We start from the raw sequence: 15,243 nt of genomic DNA, 5'->3' as shown, positions 1-15,243 counted from the left end.
TATTGTTAAAGCGTGTCCCCTCTTTTTCACCAGCGGTTCTTTATTTGTATGATCATCTACATGGGGACAAAGATATGTTTATGAAGTCACACATTCCTGGCTTCGTGGACTCTGATTCATGTCGGTGGTTACTCCCTCCTTTATACGGCAGAAATAGGAGAAAGCTTGTGACTTGGGGGCATGATGGAAACAACTGTCAATAGACACTGTGGCTGTGTTGTGTGCCACCTGTGACCTGCCATGTTTGGATTAGTTGAGTTTCAAAAACCAGGAAGTGATGTCAGAGGTAGCAAGCCCCACCCCTTCTTTCACCTGAAAAGAGGGAGGGGCGTCACTGATCTTGACAAGGGGAAAAAAACAAGGAAGAGCTCACACGCAGGCAGGTCGGTGTGTGTGTTCACTTGCCCAGATTGTTCCTTGGAGACGAGTAAAACAGGAGTTCACCCAGCTGCTGGGTTTCCCAACATGGATATGGATGTCCCAGATTCTCCTCACGGGAATATGGGACTGCTAAGGACCTTTGATTCCTCTGAGTTTGGCAGCTGGGGAAATATAGGTGCAGGTGGATTTGGACAAGTATACAAAGTCCGGCATGTGCAGTGGAAAACATGGCTGGCTATCAAATGCCCACCTTGCCTTCATATGGATGAAAAGTAAGTTACAGCTTTTGAGGCTTGTGGATTAAATCTTCCCTGTGAATTGACTCAAAGGAGTGTTAAAGCTTTAATTCAGCCTGTAGCAGTCTGGTTTGTGTGTTTTATTTCCTTCCGTTCTTCTGTACTGAACATACAGATGCACCTCCAGCTGGTTGAAGTCTATTAGATTCATTATTTGTGAGCAGTTTATGAGCTAACAGCAGACAGACACATCATGACTGTACTTGTGAGAAGTGACTTGTCGCTTACCAGTCCTTGAAAGGTGAACTCCAGGGTTTGTTTGTGACTCACTTCGCTGCCAGTCTGGCCAGAAAAAAAAAAAGGCGCCTGAGCAGCAAACAAGAGGCCATGATCAGATGTTGAGACAGTGTTAAGTCTTGTCACAGGGTGCTTTGACTTGCTGATTCATCTCTACAAGTAAACTAAGCCCTCACACCCAAGGGTCATATCTGTTTACCAGCTTCAACCAGACCTTAACATGAAAAACTCGCCGCTGCCTACCCCGGTGTTCATGTGTTTGCCTCAGGGAGGGGCTGATCTCAATCTCAATGCATCTGCATTTCAATTTATGTAGCAAGGTGGTCGTTTCCTCACACACGAGGGATTGCACAACCCTCATCGCTTATTTGCATACCTGTGAATGACCATCAATCAATGCGGCATGGGGTTTGTAAGTGCAAGCGTGGGTGTCAGCTGTCGTGTGTGTGTGTGGGTGTGTGTGTGTATTCGGAGTCCAATTCTTCAGGAGTCGACCCCTTCAGGAGCACAACTTTCCGTTTGTTTCTGCTGTGCACCAACACACACCCGGAACTGAGAATTCTGTCACTTTAATGCAAATATGACCCCAAAAATGGAAGCTATTTCTAATTCCCCAATCAATAATTAATGAAGAGAGTTGTGCCTGAGATTGAGTGTTATTTCTTAAACTGATCCTCTAATTTACTTTATTTGTTAACATCTGTTTACAATCTATAGCTCCTTATCCGGTCACGTCACCAAAATATGTCAAACAAGCAGGAAGTGGTGATTTCAGCATTGACAAAATGACTGATATCCTCCCAGAACTTGCGGTGCAACTTAAAGCATCCGCTGAACCTGAACCAAAGACTTTATCATCTCCAAACATCTGCAGAGCACATAAATAGTGATTAGACAGCTGCCTTCGGTGACCCCCTTGTGACACTAAGGAGCAACGACTCAAAGCCACCTTTGTCCTGCCTGGATTTGCAGGCTGCTGCTGTGTGGCGCTGACAATAAAAGAAGCTGTAAAACCGGTCTTACCGGGGCCTCCGTGCAAAAAAGCAGGGACATTGTTTGGTTCTGAGGTGCTGCTGAAGAACACTTCGGATTAGAGGAAGGATTTAACAAACAATCACTCACCCTTCTTGCATTTAGTGTTTGATTAATCTAGTTTGGCAGGTCAGGAGGTTTGTGCCTCCTCCACATGTACTGACCATAAAAGAGACTCGCTTCCATCTCTTGGTAATCTGATATGTTCAGTTCATAATAGACACTCCTCTGTGAGCCTAATCTAATTTTATTAATGAAAAAAGAAAACTGAATTCCTTGTCCAGCCTACCTCAATCTTTCCTGTCCTTTCTCGCGTCTCTCAGCTGTCCTCATTTAGATGTTTGTTTGTTTTTTTTCTTCTTTTTTTTTTTGCAATCTTTGCAGTAGATTGTTCACTGAGGTCATGATTGACCTGCACAGTTGTGTTTGAGGTATGTAAGCAGGAGCAGTGGCCTGATAAAAGGAGCTGTGCAAAGGTTGAGCAACAAAGAACAAGAGCTCTGTTTTAATTCTCTTCTGGTGCATTCCAGACTGAGTCCTGAAAGATCCTCGGGATAGCTCGGATGAAGCCGGGAGAATTTGTTAGCAACCTCTGAGGTTGATGCTAGGAAACAGTTGGCATAGATGGCAGCTCTGTGGGGGCGAGTAAAGTCCTGGAATTTGTTGGAGGACAAATCTTGTGCCAGCTCAGTGAAGCAAAGAGTCATTAAGTTAATGTTTGAAATGCATGTCTTTATGTTGGGTGTTGGCTTTGTTTGGTGACTTTAACCGGACTCACCAATGCCGATGTAAGGTTAAATAATCTTTTTTATATCTTAGGGATCGTTTAGAGCTGCTCGAAGAGGCTAAGAAGATGGAGGCGGCCAAGTTCCGTTACATCCTGCCGGTGTACGGTATCTGCGAGAACCCTCACGGTCTGGTCATGGAGTACATGGAGACCGGCTCCCTGGAGACCCTGCTGGCCAACGAGCCCCTGCCCTGGGAGCTCCGCTTCCGCATCATCCACGAGACGGCGGTGGGGATGAACTTCCTGCACTGTATGAACCCACCGTTACTCCACCTGGACCTCAAACCGGCCAACATCCTGCTGGATGCTCACTATCACGTCAAGGTAGAGAATTGATCACATTGTCATTCATAAAGTTTCTACATGGTTCAAATTATTTTTATTCTAATGTTTTTGTTCAGTCAGGTGTGAGACTGTGAAGATATTTTTTGTCTCTCCATAAAAATCTGCACACACAAAAAAACCTCCAGCATGAGGATGTAATTTTTTCACAGCTCCTCAGACAAATTTGACATGAAGAAATTCCACAATCTTTGCTATAAAGCAAACATCTTAACATGACCTTTTTAGTGTTCCGTGAGGTTTGAGGAGTGGGCTGTTTCTGCCCCTTTTGATCCTTTTTAAAAATGGCAGCCCTGCGTTCACTCTGGGCAGACACGTGTGTGTTCAACCTCAAGGCACCTGTCCGGGGGAGCAATGGGTGGGAACCATTGCTTCTGACTCTAATACCTGTATGTAAACACCTCACCCGGGCCTGTTCAGACAGGATTAATTCGCCTGTTAAATCTCCCACTGTGTGTCTGGGTGTGCACTCCTCAACACTCTCCTGCAGGCTGGGACACGGCTGCGATGCCCTCATCACACCGCTGAGTGCAAATAATAAGAGAATAGCAGCCTGTCACACTGAGTGGGCAAAGTTAGTCATCAGTGTCTTTCTGAGAAACGCTGAGAGGTTTTCCTGTTTGAGCATCTTATCTGATCCCCCCCCCCCCAGATATCTGATTTTGGCCTGGCCCGGTGGAACGGCCTGTCACGGAGCGATGACATGAGTAGAGACGGCTTCTGTGGCACCATCGCCTATCTGCCACCGGAAAGCATCATTGAGAAAGACAGAGTGTCGGACACCAAGCATGATGTATACAGGTGATTTGTTGTTTTTTTTAAATAGCTGGAATATTAGCTGTTTATAGGAATATTTTGACAAATAGTCAACAAACTCAATTAAATTATTGTAATTTCATTTTGATTATTTTTTTCTTGGTGTTGTTTGACACTCTTTTATTCTCTTTTTGCCTCTAATCCAGTTTCTCCATTGTTATCTGGGGGATTCTCACACAGAAGAAACCCTACCAAGGTCAGTTTATACCAACATGCACACATTAGCTATAGTAATGCTTCGTTCATGAGCCATCAGGAAATTGGTAAATACGAGCTTCAGCTCAGAATACTTGATTTGAACAAAATAGGATGAGTCTCTGATGAGTGAAAGTATATTACAGACTTTATTGTTTTTAACACATCGTTTACTCTGTGTTTACTATTTTTATTTTTCTGTGATACGTTTCTCATATGGTAAAGCTTACAATTTCTTTCTTTGAAAGCTGTAATAATTAAAACAAACTCAATACTTTAGTCCAGTATTACTGATATAAACCTTACTGGACATCAATTTGGTCACTAAACAGCATCCATATTGTTTTCCAACTGGATGTACAGTACATGTATATTTACAAAGTCAGAATTTCTCCGCATGGAATTACATAGTTTACCCTATCTTATACAGATGAGTTCTTCTTGTGCGTTCTACTTGGTAAATATTTAATTTAACAGATATCAGAATAAGACTTCCTGTAAATATCTATTTTTGTCCCTCTGTACTCTTAATTAATTTACATGGAAAGAGGAGGGTTTTACAACCACATGAAAGGTAGAGATAAAGCAAGGTGAACGCATAGGTAGCACCACTCGAGTGTGTATGTGTGTGTGTGCAGGTGCTGTCTGTGTTTACTCAGTGGATTCCAGTGCAGGTGATTGAACGGGGCTCGGCTGGCATATAGCGTATCGTTTTTTCCCAGGCATATCAGGTGTCAGGTCACTTCGCTGCAATCAGACTCTTTTTTTGAGTGTTAGATGAGGGTCTCCAGGTTGGCATGGCCTCGCCCACGCTGCTTCACACAGATTTAGAAATTGAGGAGTGGCCGTGTGACCGCCCCTTTCCATCATCAACCTCCTCCACTTGCACATAAAAGCCACAATAAGGAAGTAAAGGACCCGTGATTAAGGCCTCTACCTGTTTGTCCTGAATGATCGGCCAATCCCACAGTCAGAGAAAAGACTCCAGATCCGACGAACTTTTCCCTGATGGAAATAACAGCGCTCGTCTTATCTGAGTGCACCAGAAGATTGTGATAAGGTGTTTATATAGACACACACCTTAGATTATTTTGTCTGATGCTGCAGGATGTTAACTAGAGAAATGTTTGTGGTCAGATTCATGCACCTCACAATCATGAAACAAAACGTGTGTGTTGGTGTGGATTCTGATTCTTCGAGGTCATGGTAGTCTTTGAGCAAGTGGACTTTTTCATGATTTTCTTTTTTTTTTTTTTAAATGTGCAGTATATAAAAGTGTTTATTTTAAACAAATATTATTCTGATTGTTTTACCTCCAGGTGACAACAACATCCTTCAGATCATGGTGAAGGTGGTGAAGGGGGTACGTCCAGACTTGGGTTCCATTCCACGCTATCGACCTGCAGTCTGTACAGGATTCATTAGCCTCATGCAGCGCTGCTGGACCACAAACCCTGCTGCCAGACCCAGTTTCCAAGGTAAGATGGGCTTTTCTACTACAGCAAAGAAAATGGTAGCCTCCTTCTGTCATGATGACAGCCCATGAATCAATGTTGGTTACACAGCGAACACATCTAACAGGTTTCTAAAAACAGAGGTTGATGGTGTTGTGCTGGCTCATGGGTTCAATCAACCAATGTAGACTTTCACTGCTCGAGATTCCTCTTGCGCAATCAGTAGTTTCTCGGAAATAGGATTTAAAAAGCTACGATGCACAATTGATCATATTTCCAGCAGTTCGGATACAATGAATAAGGGGTCAGGTCATCTATAGCTGAAAATACCTGTACAGCTAAGGGCTGTGATTTGCTAATTAAAGTTTCCTTATTTTAATGTTGCTTTCTCTCCTTTTTCATTCATTTTAACCTTAATTTATTCCCAAAATCCTGAACTGGAACCTCTTATCCTCACAGAAATCACATCTGAAGCTGAGGAGCTCTGCTATAAGCCTCAAGAGGAACCAGGGACACCAACCTTATCAGCATCAGAGCCAGTTCCCACGTCCCCTAAGGCACTCACAAGTGACCAGGTACCAAATGACGCAACTATATTATCATCTTGATATACATAAGAACACACCATGACTTACGATATTGGTTTTGTACTCTTTCCAAAGATTCTGTAAGTCACATGAACTCCAATTTTCTCATATGTTGCTTTTTACTCGAGTCTTAAAGTGCACATATACTGTATTCCATTAATGTGTAACTATTCCACCAGGAAATGGAAGGCTTATCTGTTAAACACTTCAGACAGTTTTGACTTCTTAAGTCATACATTGTGTAAATGTGCGTTGTGTAAATGCTTGATCCTTAACAACAGTTGCATCACCGAATAGGAATGCCGACTGATGGGATTGTTCAACCTTCTTTGTTATGTCCGTAATGTTCAGTGCATCTACATACCTGAGTGTGAATGTAATGGAATTTAACAGAGAATGCGAGAAGATCAGCTTGTCCGAATGTGTCGTTCGCAGGTGAAAGACAACAAGATGGTGCGTCCAAAGTCGGCTATGCTGCCGGAAAAAAATTGCAGCCTGTCAGAGTTGTTGAGTCAGGTGGATTCTGGGATCTCTAGGAGCTTCGATCGGGTGAAGGAGGAAGGCTGCCACAGCAAAGAAAACACTTGCAAGAGACTGTCTGGCATCTCCTCGGCTGATTCAGCCTTTTCCTCCCAAGACTCTATCACGCTTTCTTTTGAGAAAGAAAACACATGTGGTAAGGACTGTTTCAGGAATTGCTCTACTACTGAAACTACCTCTTGATAACTTGCCTCAAACTCGTCATTTTCTTCCATATTGCCCAGATTCTGCTGAGGTCCAGAGACGGAAATTGTGTGAAGCCATTAGGACAAAAGACACTGCCAAGTTGATGAAGATCCTACAACCTCAAGATGTAGATCTCCTCCTTGAAGGTGGAGACAGTCTGCTCCACCACGCCGTCGCCTTTGCTAATGAGGAGGCCGTCAAGTTCCTGCTCCTGAACAATGCCAATCCCAACCATGCCAATGCTCATGGCTCCACCCCCTTGCATCTGGCCACGGAGAAGCATCTGAAGCTGCTGGCAGAGCTTCTGCTTGGTCGACGAGGCACCAATGTCAACGCCAAGGATGAAGACCAGTACACAGCTTTGCACTGGGCTGCCCAGAATGGGGATGACGCCATCACCCGCCTGCTGTTGGACCGGGGCGCGGGTATCAATGAGATCGATGGTCAAGGACGCACACCGGCTCATGTTGCCTGTCAGCACGGTCAGGAGAACGTAATCCGCGTACTGCTGAGCCGTGGTGCTGATGTTCAAATTAAGGGTAAGGAAGACTGGATGGCGTTGCACTTGGCAGCTTGGCAAGGGCATCTGGGCATTGTGAAGCTACTAGTGAAACAAGCCGGTGCTGATGTGGACGGGCAGACGACAGATGGCCGCACGCCTCTGCACCTGGCGTCCCAGAGGGGGCAGTACAGAGTGGCCCGGATCTTGATTGAACTGGGAGCGGATATTCACATGATATCTGCCGGGTTGCATACGCCTCTACACGTAGCGGCGCAAACTGGACACACCAGCACGTCCCGCCTTTTGATCAAACACAAAGCGGATATCCACGCCCAGAACGCCCAAGGACTCACTCCTCTCCATCTCGCCTCCCAGCAAGGCCACCTGGCCACGGTCAAGATGTTGGTGGAAGAGGGGGCAGATCCCTACAGGTACACCGAGGCCCTGCGTACCCCCTGCCACTTGGCAGCAGAGAATGGACACGACGAGGTCCTCAAAGAGCTCCTCCTTCACTGTCCAGACGCTGCTGCCATGTCAGACGAACAGGGCATGACCCCATTACACCTGGCGGTGCGGGGCGGGCACTCCAACGCCATCACAATGCTGCTGCCACAGGACTGCAAAAACTTTGTCGCTAACAGTTCGGCGCCGCCACCTGCGGAGCAGCTTCCACCACCGCCGGTGAGGCAGCTCTCCAGGAAAGTGGTCATACTCAAACTGACAGAACACAACAACAGAGACTTTTCGCAACCAGCAGGCTCGCAGTGCGCCTCGGCGCCCTGCTAACAACAGTAAGGGTCTTAAATGACAATGTACGGAACTGCTTTTAACGTCATTCTTTTTATACTCAACCGGTGCCTCAAAGGTGGGGGAAGGGTCTTTCCAGACCCAAGACAGCTTTTCGGACTCAAAAGCCCTTTTGACACTGGAGGTATTTACCTCATGGTCGTAAAAGGTTTATGTAAATGTGTACACTGTATGTATGTAGAAAAAACTGTTCAATTTTTTTGTACTGAAGCACAATTATTTTTACTTAACAAGCGCATTTTGTGTATTACGATTAAGAAGCCTGTGACCTCTGGGGACCTTTCACTATACTTTACTGCAGCTGGTATGCCTGTAAGTGATATTTTGGGGTGTACAATCTTTGGTCACAAGCCTTGTCAGGTGAATGATTTAGATCATCAGAGCCATTGAATTAAATAAAAGTTAAACTTCAGTGTTCTGTACCTGTTACATATCAGTGCTGCATCATCCATTAAATCATTTTAAACATTTTATAATGTTTGAACTTTGCTTTTTTTCGTATTATACAACCAAACAAATTATTAGAAAATTTTTTTTTAAATTATTTATTTGGGGTATTTTAGCCTTTTGGGTCACATGGACAGCTGAGGAGGAGACAAAAAATCTTGGACATACAATAACTATGGGTGCAGTCAAATTTGGGACTAGGGTGTGATCAATGGTATAACTAAACGTTGTTTTTTTTTAAATGTCATAACATTTTAACCAAGCTGTAAATAATTCTTGTAATTTTTACATTCTTAATAATTTAACTCTTTATAAGGCAAAAAGAAATTTGAAAGAAAATTCAGGAAAGACAATGTTCTAGGTTTTCAAAAGATCTTTACACTATGAAAACTTTTTTTGAAACTACATTTTCTCAATCTTATGTAAATTAATGAAAATTATAATTAGATCCTTGGTTATCAAGTTTGAAATCTAAACGTAACTCTGACAATGAAATACTTGTTCTCTAAACAGAAGTGAAAGCGGTTTTGAGGGCTTAAACACCTCATGTTACTGCAGGTTCTCTGGAGACCGGGTCTTGTTTCAGTCTGACAGCGTTGGACCGATCCGCCTTGAAGTCGGCCAGAGTTTGCATGTCTGCATCTGTAGCCTCGTCTGCTGTCTTATGATTATTATGTATTTGCTCCAGACCCCACAGAGCATGGGAACTGGCCCTAAGGGAGCTCACATACGGTTGAATGATAGATGAGTGAGACGGGCTGCTGATGTTTTACCTGCAGTTGCAGCCTGTTGGCTAATTCCTTAGACCATTTCTGCTTTTCATCACTCACTAAAACTAACATGCCATCCACAACGCCCCAGGGCCTCGACTCCTCAGAGTCAGAGTACCTGAATGCAGGTGGCTGGAGCTTATAATTGTCCTGTTTTTATGAGCTGTGTTTGCAAAGAGGTGTGTGTGTGTGTGTGTGTGTGTGTGTGTGTGTGTGTGTACACATGGGGCTTTATCGTGCCTGTTGCCTGGTGATGCGTCTCAGTTCCACAGATGAGGAATATCATGATTCTCTTGTAGTTTAATCTCTATCTCCCATCAAGATTGGTGTTTAGTTTGACTGGCAGGTTCAGTTTGTGTTATTTAGAGATTTCCAGTATTGTGGGATTTTTTTTTTCAGGCTATGCCAAGCAGTACATTAGATAATCTTTCCTTTATTTGTCCTAAGATTAAAGGGACAGTTCAACCCAACATTCATCAATCATATTCTCTCACAAAGTTCCTTTGTCCACAAGCATTTCTGGAGCTTCACAGCTTAACTGGGTTGGAACATATCAAAAAGAACCGAAGATTATCGAGATTTCGGTAAAAATCCTAAGCAAATGAAAATTTAGTAAAGAAATTGTTGAATCGATGCTCCAAAACTTTTAAAAAAAAAGTTTATAAAAATTCCAGTAATTACAAAAGTAATTATAAAATCAGTAAATTCTCACATTTGAGAAGCTCAAACCATAAAACTTTTTGCACAAGAAATTGCATATAGCAATTTTAGTCCATAATAATTTTGGATGAAAACAAAGCTTTAACTTCTATGAACCTTCTATTCCTTTTTTAGAAGTGCTTAAAGAAAAGCATATGTAAATACTAAAATATATTAATACTGGTAAAGTATAAGTATGTGTAAGCACAACATATTTAGTCAGCTAATATTTCTCTTACTGATAATAAAACGAAATATTACCAAATATTCAAACATATGAAAGCATAACTGTTTTTTATGGGTATTTGTTTTGTGTGAATAATTCTGTTTTTTTAACCAGGTACTATTTGTTTTATGATGAACACTTATTAGAAGCCTTCGTTGTGTCTCCAGTCGATGGTGAAGGTGATATTAATATGACTGATGCGTTCATGTAAAAATACATTCTTAACACTTCAGCCTTTTAAAAAAAATAATACCATTAACTGATTGTCTGTTCATCTGAATGTCATCCAGTCTAGTAGCAGTTGTCCAAACACTAAGTAGAAGTTCAACAACTATTACAACAACTAAATATGTATTTAAAGACATTCGTTCATGAGTCAGTTCCTGTTATTACTGCTCTTAAATTCATCACACCTTGATGAAAGATGCGGGAAGGCATTCTGTGATATTTCATTAATCACGGAGCCTTGAATGAAGGAAAGCAGCCTGAGGCCCCGATGGATGCTTTCTTCAGCCTCACAAATTAAGCTGTGGGTTTTCATGCTTTTACGGACAGGATGGGGATGGACCTGCCTTCCAGAACAGCTGCCGGGGATCTTGGGGTCTCCAGCCTCAGATGGCATCTACATACACTACGTAGATTCAAGTATTATGAAAGTTGGCCTTGAATATCGAACAAAATCTGTTTATTGACACACACCACTCGGTTATTTAAAGCCACACTACAACGATATATTTATTATCTGCTTTTGTGATAGTGATATGTATTCATTTACTCCCTGTCTCAGCTGGTGAGTAATATGCGTCAATTTAGACAGCAGTAGTTAAACATCCCAGAATGAATCACAGTTACTTATCTCAGCGTAAGAACTATAAAATGATCCGACGAGTCATTTAAGTCTTACAAAAGCAACGATCACAACACATTAATACATTTTCCACATCTAATCTCCTCTGAGGATCATTGTACTACTCTAGACCTTTGTATTTTTCAACATTGCAGAAAAATTTTAGTTTGGAGTTTTACTTTTTTAAATTTAGCCTGATTTTTTCCTTATGTAATATTCCCTGATTATTTCACTAGAATTAAGGTATTTTCTCCACAAAACTGTATTTATATAATTTTAACACCTTTTTTTAGATGACAATTTTGTAATATTCATTACACAAATATGTAAATTTGAAAGAAAAATTCTGATTTTTTTTTTTTTATAGATCACGACACGTCTCATTTGCCGCTTTGAAGAACCCTTGCTGTCACTGTTCCTTTAAGATTGACACAAGATGTTTCAGGGAATGCAAGACAAGGTGTCTGGTTGCTCCTTTGTTAGATTGCGGGTTACATGATAGGGATGGTTTTTTTGTTTTTGACTGAGTCACACTTTGCCGCTCTGATGAACTCATATAAATGCATTAATGCGTTCCCACTAAAAACTTTTTACTAGTGGGAAATCGTCCCCATCAGACATAGATTAAAATGATGCAAGCATAAGCAGGTTTTTTTTTTTCCAGCTTCAGATCATCTAAAAAGAAAACAGCAGCAAAAGCAACAACACCTGTTCTGTGTTCTGACTGATTGCTGAGTTTATTTCAAAATGCTGTGGGCTGTTTTTCCACTCACTTTTTTTTTTTTTTTTTGTGCTCTTCTCTTGTTGTAACCTAACAGAACTCGCTGAACAAGATCTGAGAGGCAATGCAAGCTGCAACTTGTGGATGTGGAGCCTAGATGAAAATGTGAATGTGGGCACATCCAACACTGATGAGTTATATGATTCACGGCAAATAAAATGCTCATTGCATCAATGCAATGCCATATAATCCAATAAATCACACAGGCAGGGTTGTAGAGGATCCCTAATCATTGTATGAAAGTTTTACAAGCTGAGTTTAAAAATCTCATGTCTAGCTTTTCCTTCAACATCACACACTTAACTCAAAACTTGCTGACTCAAATTGTTTGCGATCAGAGGGGGAAAGTGTTTTCCGGGAAAGGCCCATTTGAACAACACGACTACTAAACTGGGTGATGTTTAAAGTCCACCTGAGTGGAAAGCATCTGTGAAGTTGAAAACATGTCCTGGTAACCAGCAAACAACCGCAGTGTCAACATGTGTCCTCCCTGTGTGTTTGTCGAGCAGCCGGGGAATGTGTCAGGATCTGTACAGATGACATCAGACCTGGAAACCTCGATTCCGGCCTGACAATAATGTGATGTGTGTGTGATTGTAAAGGAAGCCTGGTTTGTTGGGGCATTGTCATGTTATATGATGTCTGCGTATTTTAATGGTATTAGTGCATAGGCACATAGGCACGGGTTTAATAGGCACTGCCTATAAATCATTGTGCAACTGCTTTATTTATAACTTTATTGTCATGGTTCCAGTTTTCCCTCCTGTCCTCTGTATTCTGAATTCACTCCCACTCAATCCACTCATTCCGGTAACCTGTGCTGCTGCGGCACCTGTTTCCCGTCTCCAATCACGCTCCACTTGACTGTAATAGTTCCTACTCTCTGGCTTTCTTAGACATTCATGTTATTTTTGCTTGTTTCTTGAATTTTGACAGTCTGTCCATTCCTGGCCTGATCTTCTGTCTAGGAAACTTGACATTAAAATAAAAATGAATAATTCCCACCTTCACAGCCAAGATGCATTATTGGATCTACTGGGTTTGAAAAAGAATATTTCGTTGCCTTAGTTTGTGATGAATCGTCTGCTTTTTCCCTGTGAATTAAATTATTCGTGCGAGCCGTTGCACCACTCTTCTTTGACCGGAAGATGGCGCAAACTCTTTGTAAGAGCTGAACGTCTCCTGTTCAGAATCAGATCCTGTTGAGTTACATTACAGCTTGAAGAAGAAGAAAAAAAGGGGTAAATAAATAAGTAACAATAAAAAATCACTTTGACTTTTTCTGTGATCACTTGTACACTTTTATTTCTATCATAGAGAAAATGGTTCAGTCAGAGAAAACCATCGCTTGCTCATGAAAGGGAGACGAGATTGTGTAATTTCTGGAAGTGTTATGTACATCAAGACGCAGTCTGACGTTGCCATTTGTTAGATCATCCTTAAGACGTCAGTGCAAGACACACACGTGGTAAAGTGAACAGCAAAAGCACCGCTGACACGTGCATGATGGTCGTTACACAGCAGTCATTATGGCTGGATGCACCATTTGGATATTCCCTGGGGGGTTGCAGCATTGCACAAGGGGTGACAGACATGCATGTGGTTTCAATCAGACACAGATAGCCTGAATGTAATATGTGATATGTGTGGAGTTCATGATTGTCTGTAAGGTCTTGATCACACAAGGGTCTGAAATTCAAGACACAGCCAATGCAGGCAAAATAGATTGTACATTTATTGTACCTGCAATATTTTGACCTGAAAAGTTCAATTTGAAATGATTGCAACTATACTTTTTCCACGATAAAACAGGTTGGTGAATCAGCAGGGCTTGAGAGTTTAGCATATGTGGTCTAGAACAAGCTTTACTACCACTGAATGACTTTGCTCATAAGAAAGTCACAGTTTTAATTAATTAGTCACAGTCTTAGAAGTCTTTAGAGAGCTTATTAGGAGCGAACATTCCTCAAAAAGTCACAATAAAGTCACTTCAGTGTGTGGTAATTAATTTTGATCTTCACCTTAGAGGCTATGGGTATCCGACCGTAAAAGGTATTTGATTTATTACCTCATTTTCCAGGACCATGAGCAAATAAATTCTGCCCGGCCCTAGCCCTGTCCAACCTCCACCTCTGCTCCTCAATGCACACCTTGGTTATTATAAATTGCTAAACGTCAACATGTTTGAATTTTTTAGACTTAATTATTGAAAATCCAAACTGCTGAAATGCACACTTTAAAGGAGGTGAATTTAAACTTGGACCAAACAAGAAAAACTCAATGATGTTCACAAAGCAGAGGCCGTGGAGGCCTGCTGAAAGCCACTGACGTCAAGTATATCTCAGTCTGGTACAAATCTGACCAAATGCAACACCTTCTGGCCACATCATCAGCATCACCTTGCTTTTCTGGTTCTGAGAGGTGTCTGTGCTCATTCATTCATGTTTTTTTCCCTAATGGTGTCTTGAAATAAACAAAAGTAAGAAAGCGCTGCAATGAACATGTCATTGCAAAGTTATGAAAAAACAGAGTCAAGAGGAACACTTGATAAACATTAGATTCTTTATGTGTTTCTTACCAGCAGCCTACATGTGTTGCATGGCAACAACTGTGTTTTCCAACCTATGGATAAAACCCAAACAGAAATAGCAGAAGAACTAGCACTGAATATAAAGTGGAATCAGACATCAGAAGGTTCAGATCAACTGTGTACTTATTATTGCAATTTAATTCAAATTGGAATGACTTAACTTGATGTTTTTCTTAATGACATAGAATTATTATCTAGTACTGGTAATACCTGTACTATGAATTTGGAACACTTGATCTGAAAGAAATCAAAGAAGTCCTGAAAGAAGTTCTCCTTTGTTTCTAAAGTGCCCTCATTTAGCACGCCAACAGCATCACTATTCAACTACTGTATTTATCAATTATTTATCATTATTATTTAGCATTTATCATGGAACGTATACACTGCTGCTCAGTTTCTGAAAAAAACTGTACTGTGCATTCTTCCTAATGTCAGTTTTCAGGCCATTTGCAAATTTCAGAGAATTTCAGAGACACATGAAAGCTCTTTTCCTTCTCAGCATCAACTGGTTAGTGCTGATTCAAATGAATTATGTTCTGCTCCGCTGAAGCTCTTACTTTATCGCAAGACTCCATCTTCAAGATACACTGTAAGGCATTTCAACTGAATTAGCACCTGTCATTCAAGAAGCCATCTCTTTTAGATGGTCTTGGGTTCTATCATCTCCTGAGGGTGATATGTAGCATTTAATAGATAGTAATACTGCTAGTTTCCACAAAAT

At 41.6% G+C, this 15,243-nt stretch overlaps 1 protein-coding gene across 1 annotated transcript; it reads left to right on the top strand.

The window, feature by feature from the left end:
* The first annotated feature begins 347 nt into the window (after positions 1-347).
* ripk4 (receptor-interacting serine-threonine kinase 4) lies at positions 348-8,618 on the top strand. The gene is made up of 8 exons (XM_068331236.1): positions 348-653; positions 2,766-3,057; positions 3,728-3,876; positions 4,038-4,087; positions 5,406-5,564; positions 6,000-6,115; positions 6,563-6,803; positions 6,892-8,618. The coding sequence occupies exons 1-8, from the start codon at positions 466-468 to the stop codon at positions 8,139-8,141; spliced, it is 2,445 nt and encodes an 814-aa protein (XP_068187337.1). The 5' UTR covers positions 348-465; the 3' UTR covers positions 8,142-8,618.
* Positions 8,619-15,243: the final 6,625 nt, after the last annotated feature.

This window comes from Antennarius striatus, chromosome 13 (assembly GCF_040054535.1).
Source record: "Antennarius striatus isolate MH-2024 chromosome 13, ASM4005453v1, whole genome shotgun sequence".
Lineage (NCBI taxonomy): Eukaryota > Metazoa > Chordata > Actinopteri > Lophiiformes > Antennariidae > Antennarius > Antennarius striatus.
The sequence above is the reverse complement of the archived record's forward strand: the minus strand, read 5'-3'. Positions and strand labels throughout refer to the sequence as shown.

What these genes read in the sequence shown, in the direction of transcription:
- ripk4 (XM_068331236.1), top strand. Translation starts at nt 466, where the DNA reads ATGGATATGGATGTCCCAGATTCTCCTCACGGGAATATGGGACTGCTA. An exon ending in TGCCTTCATATGGATGAAAA is followed by an intron (nt 654 to 2,765) that starts GTAAGTTACAGC and finishes TTTATATCTTAG; the next exon opens with GGATCGTTTAGAGCTGCTCG. An exon ending in ATGCTCACTATCACGTCAAG is followed by an intron (nt 3,058 to 3,727) that starts GTAGAGAATTGA and finishes CCCCCCCCCCAG; the next exon opens with ATATCTGATTTTGGCCTGGC.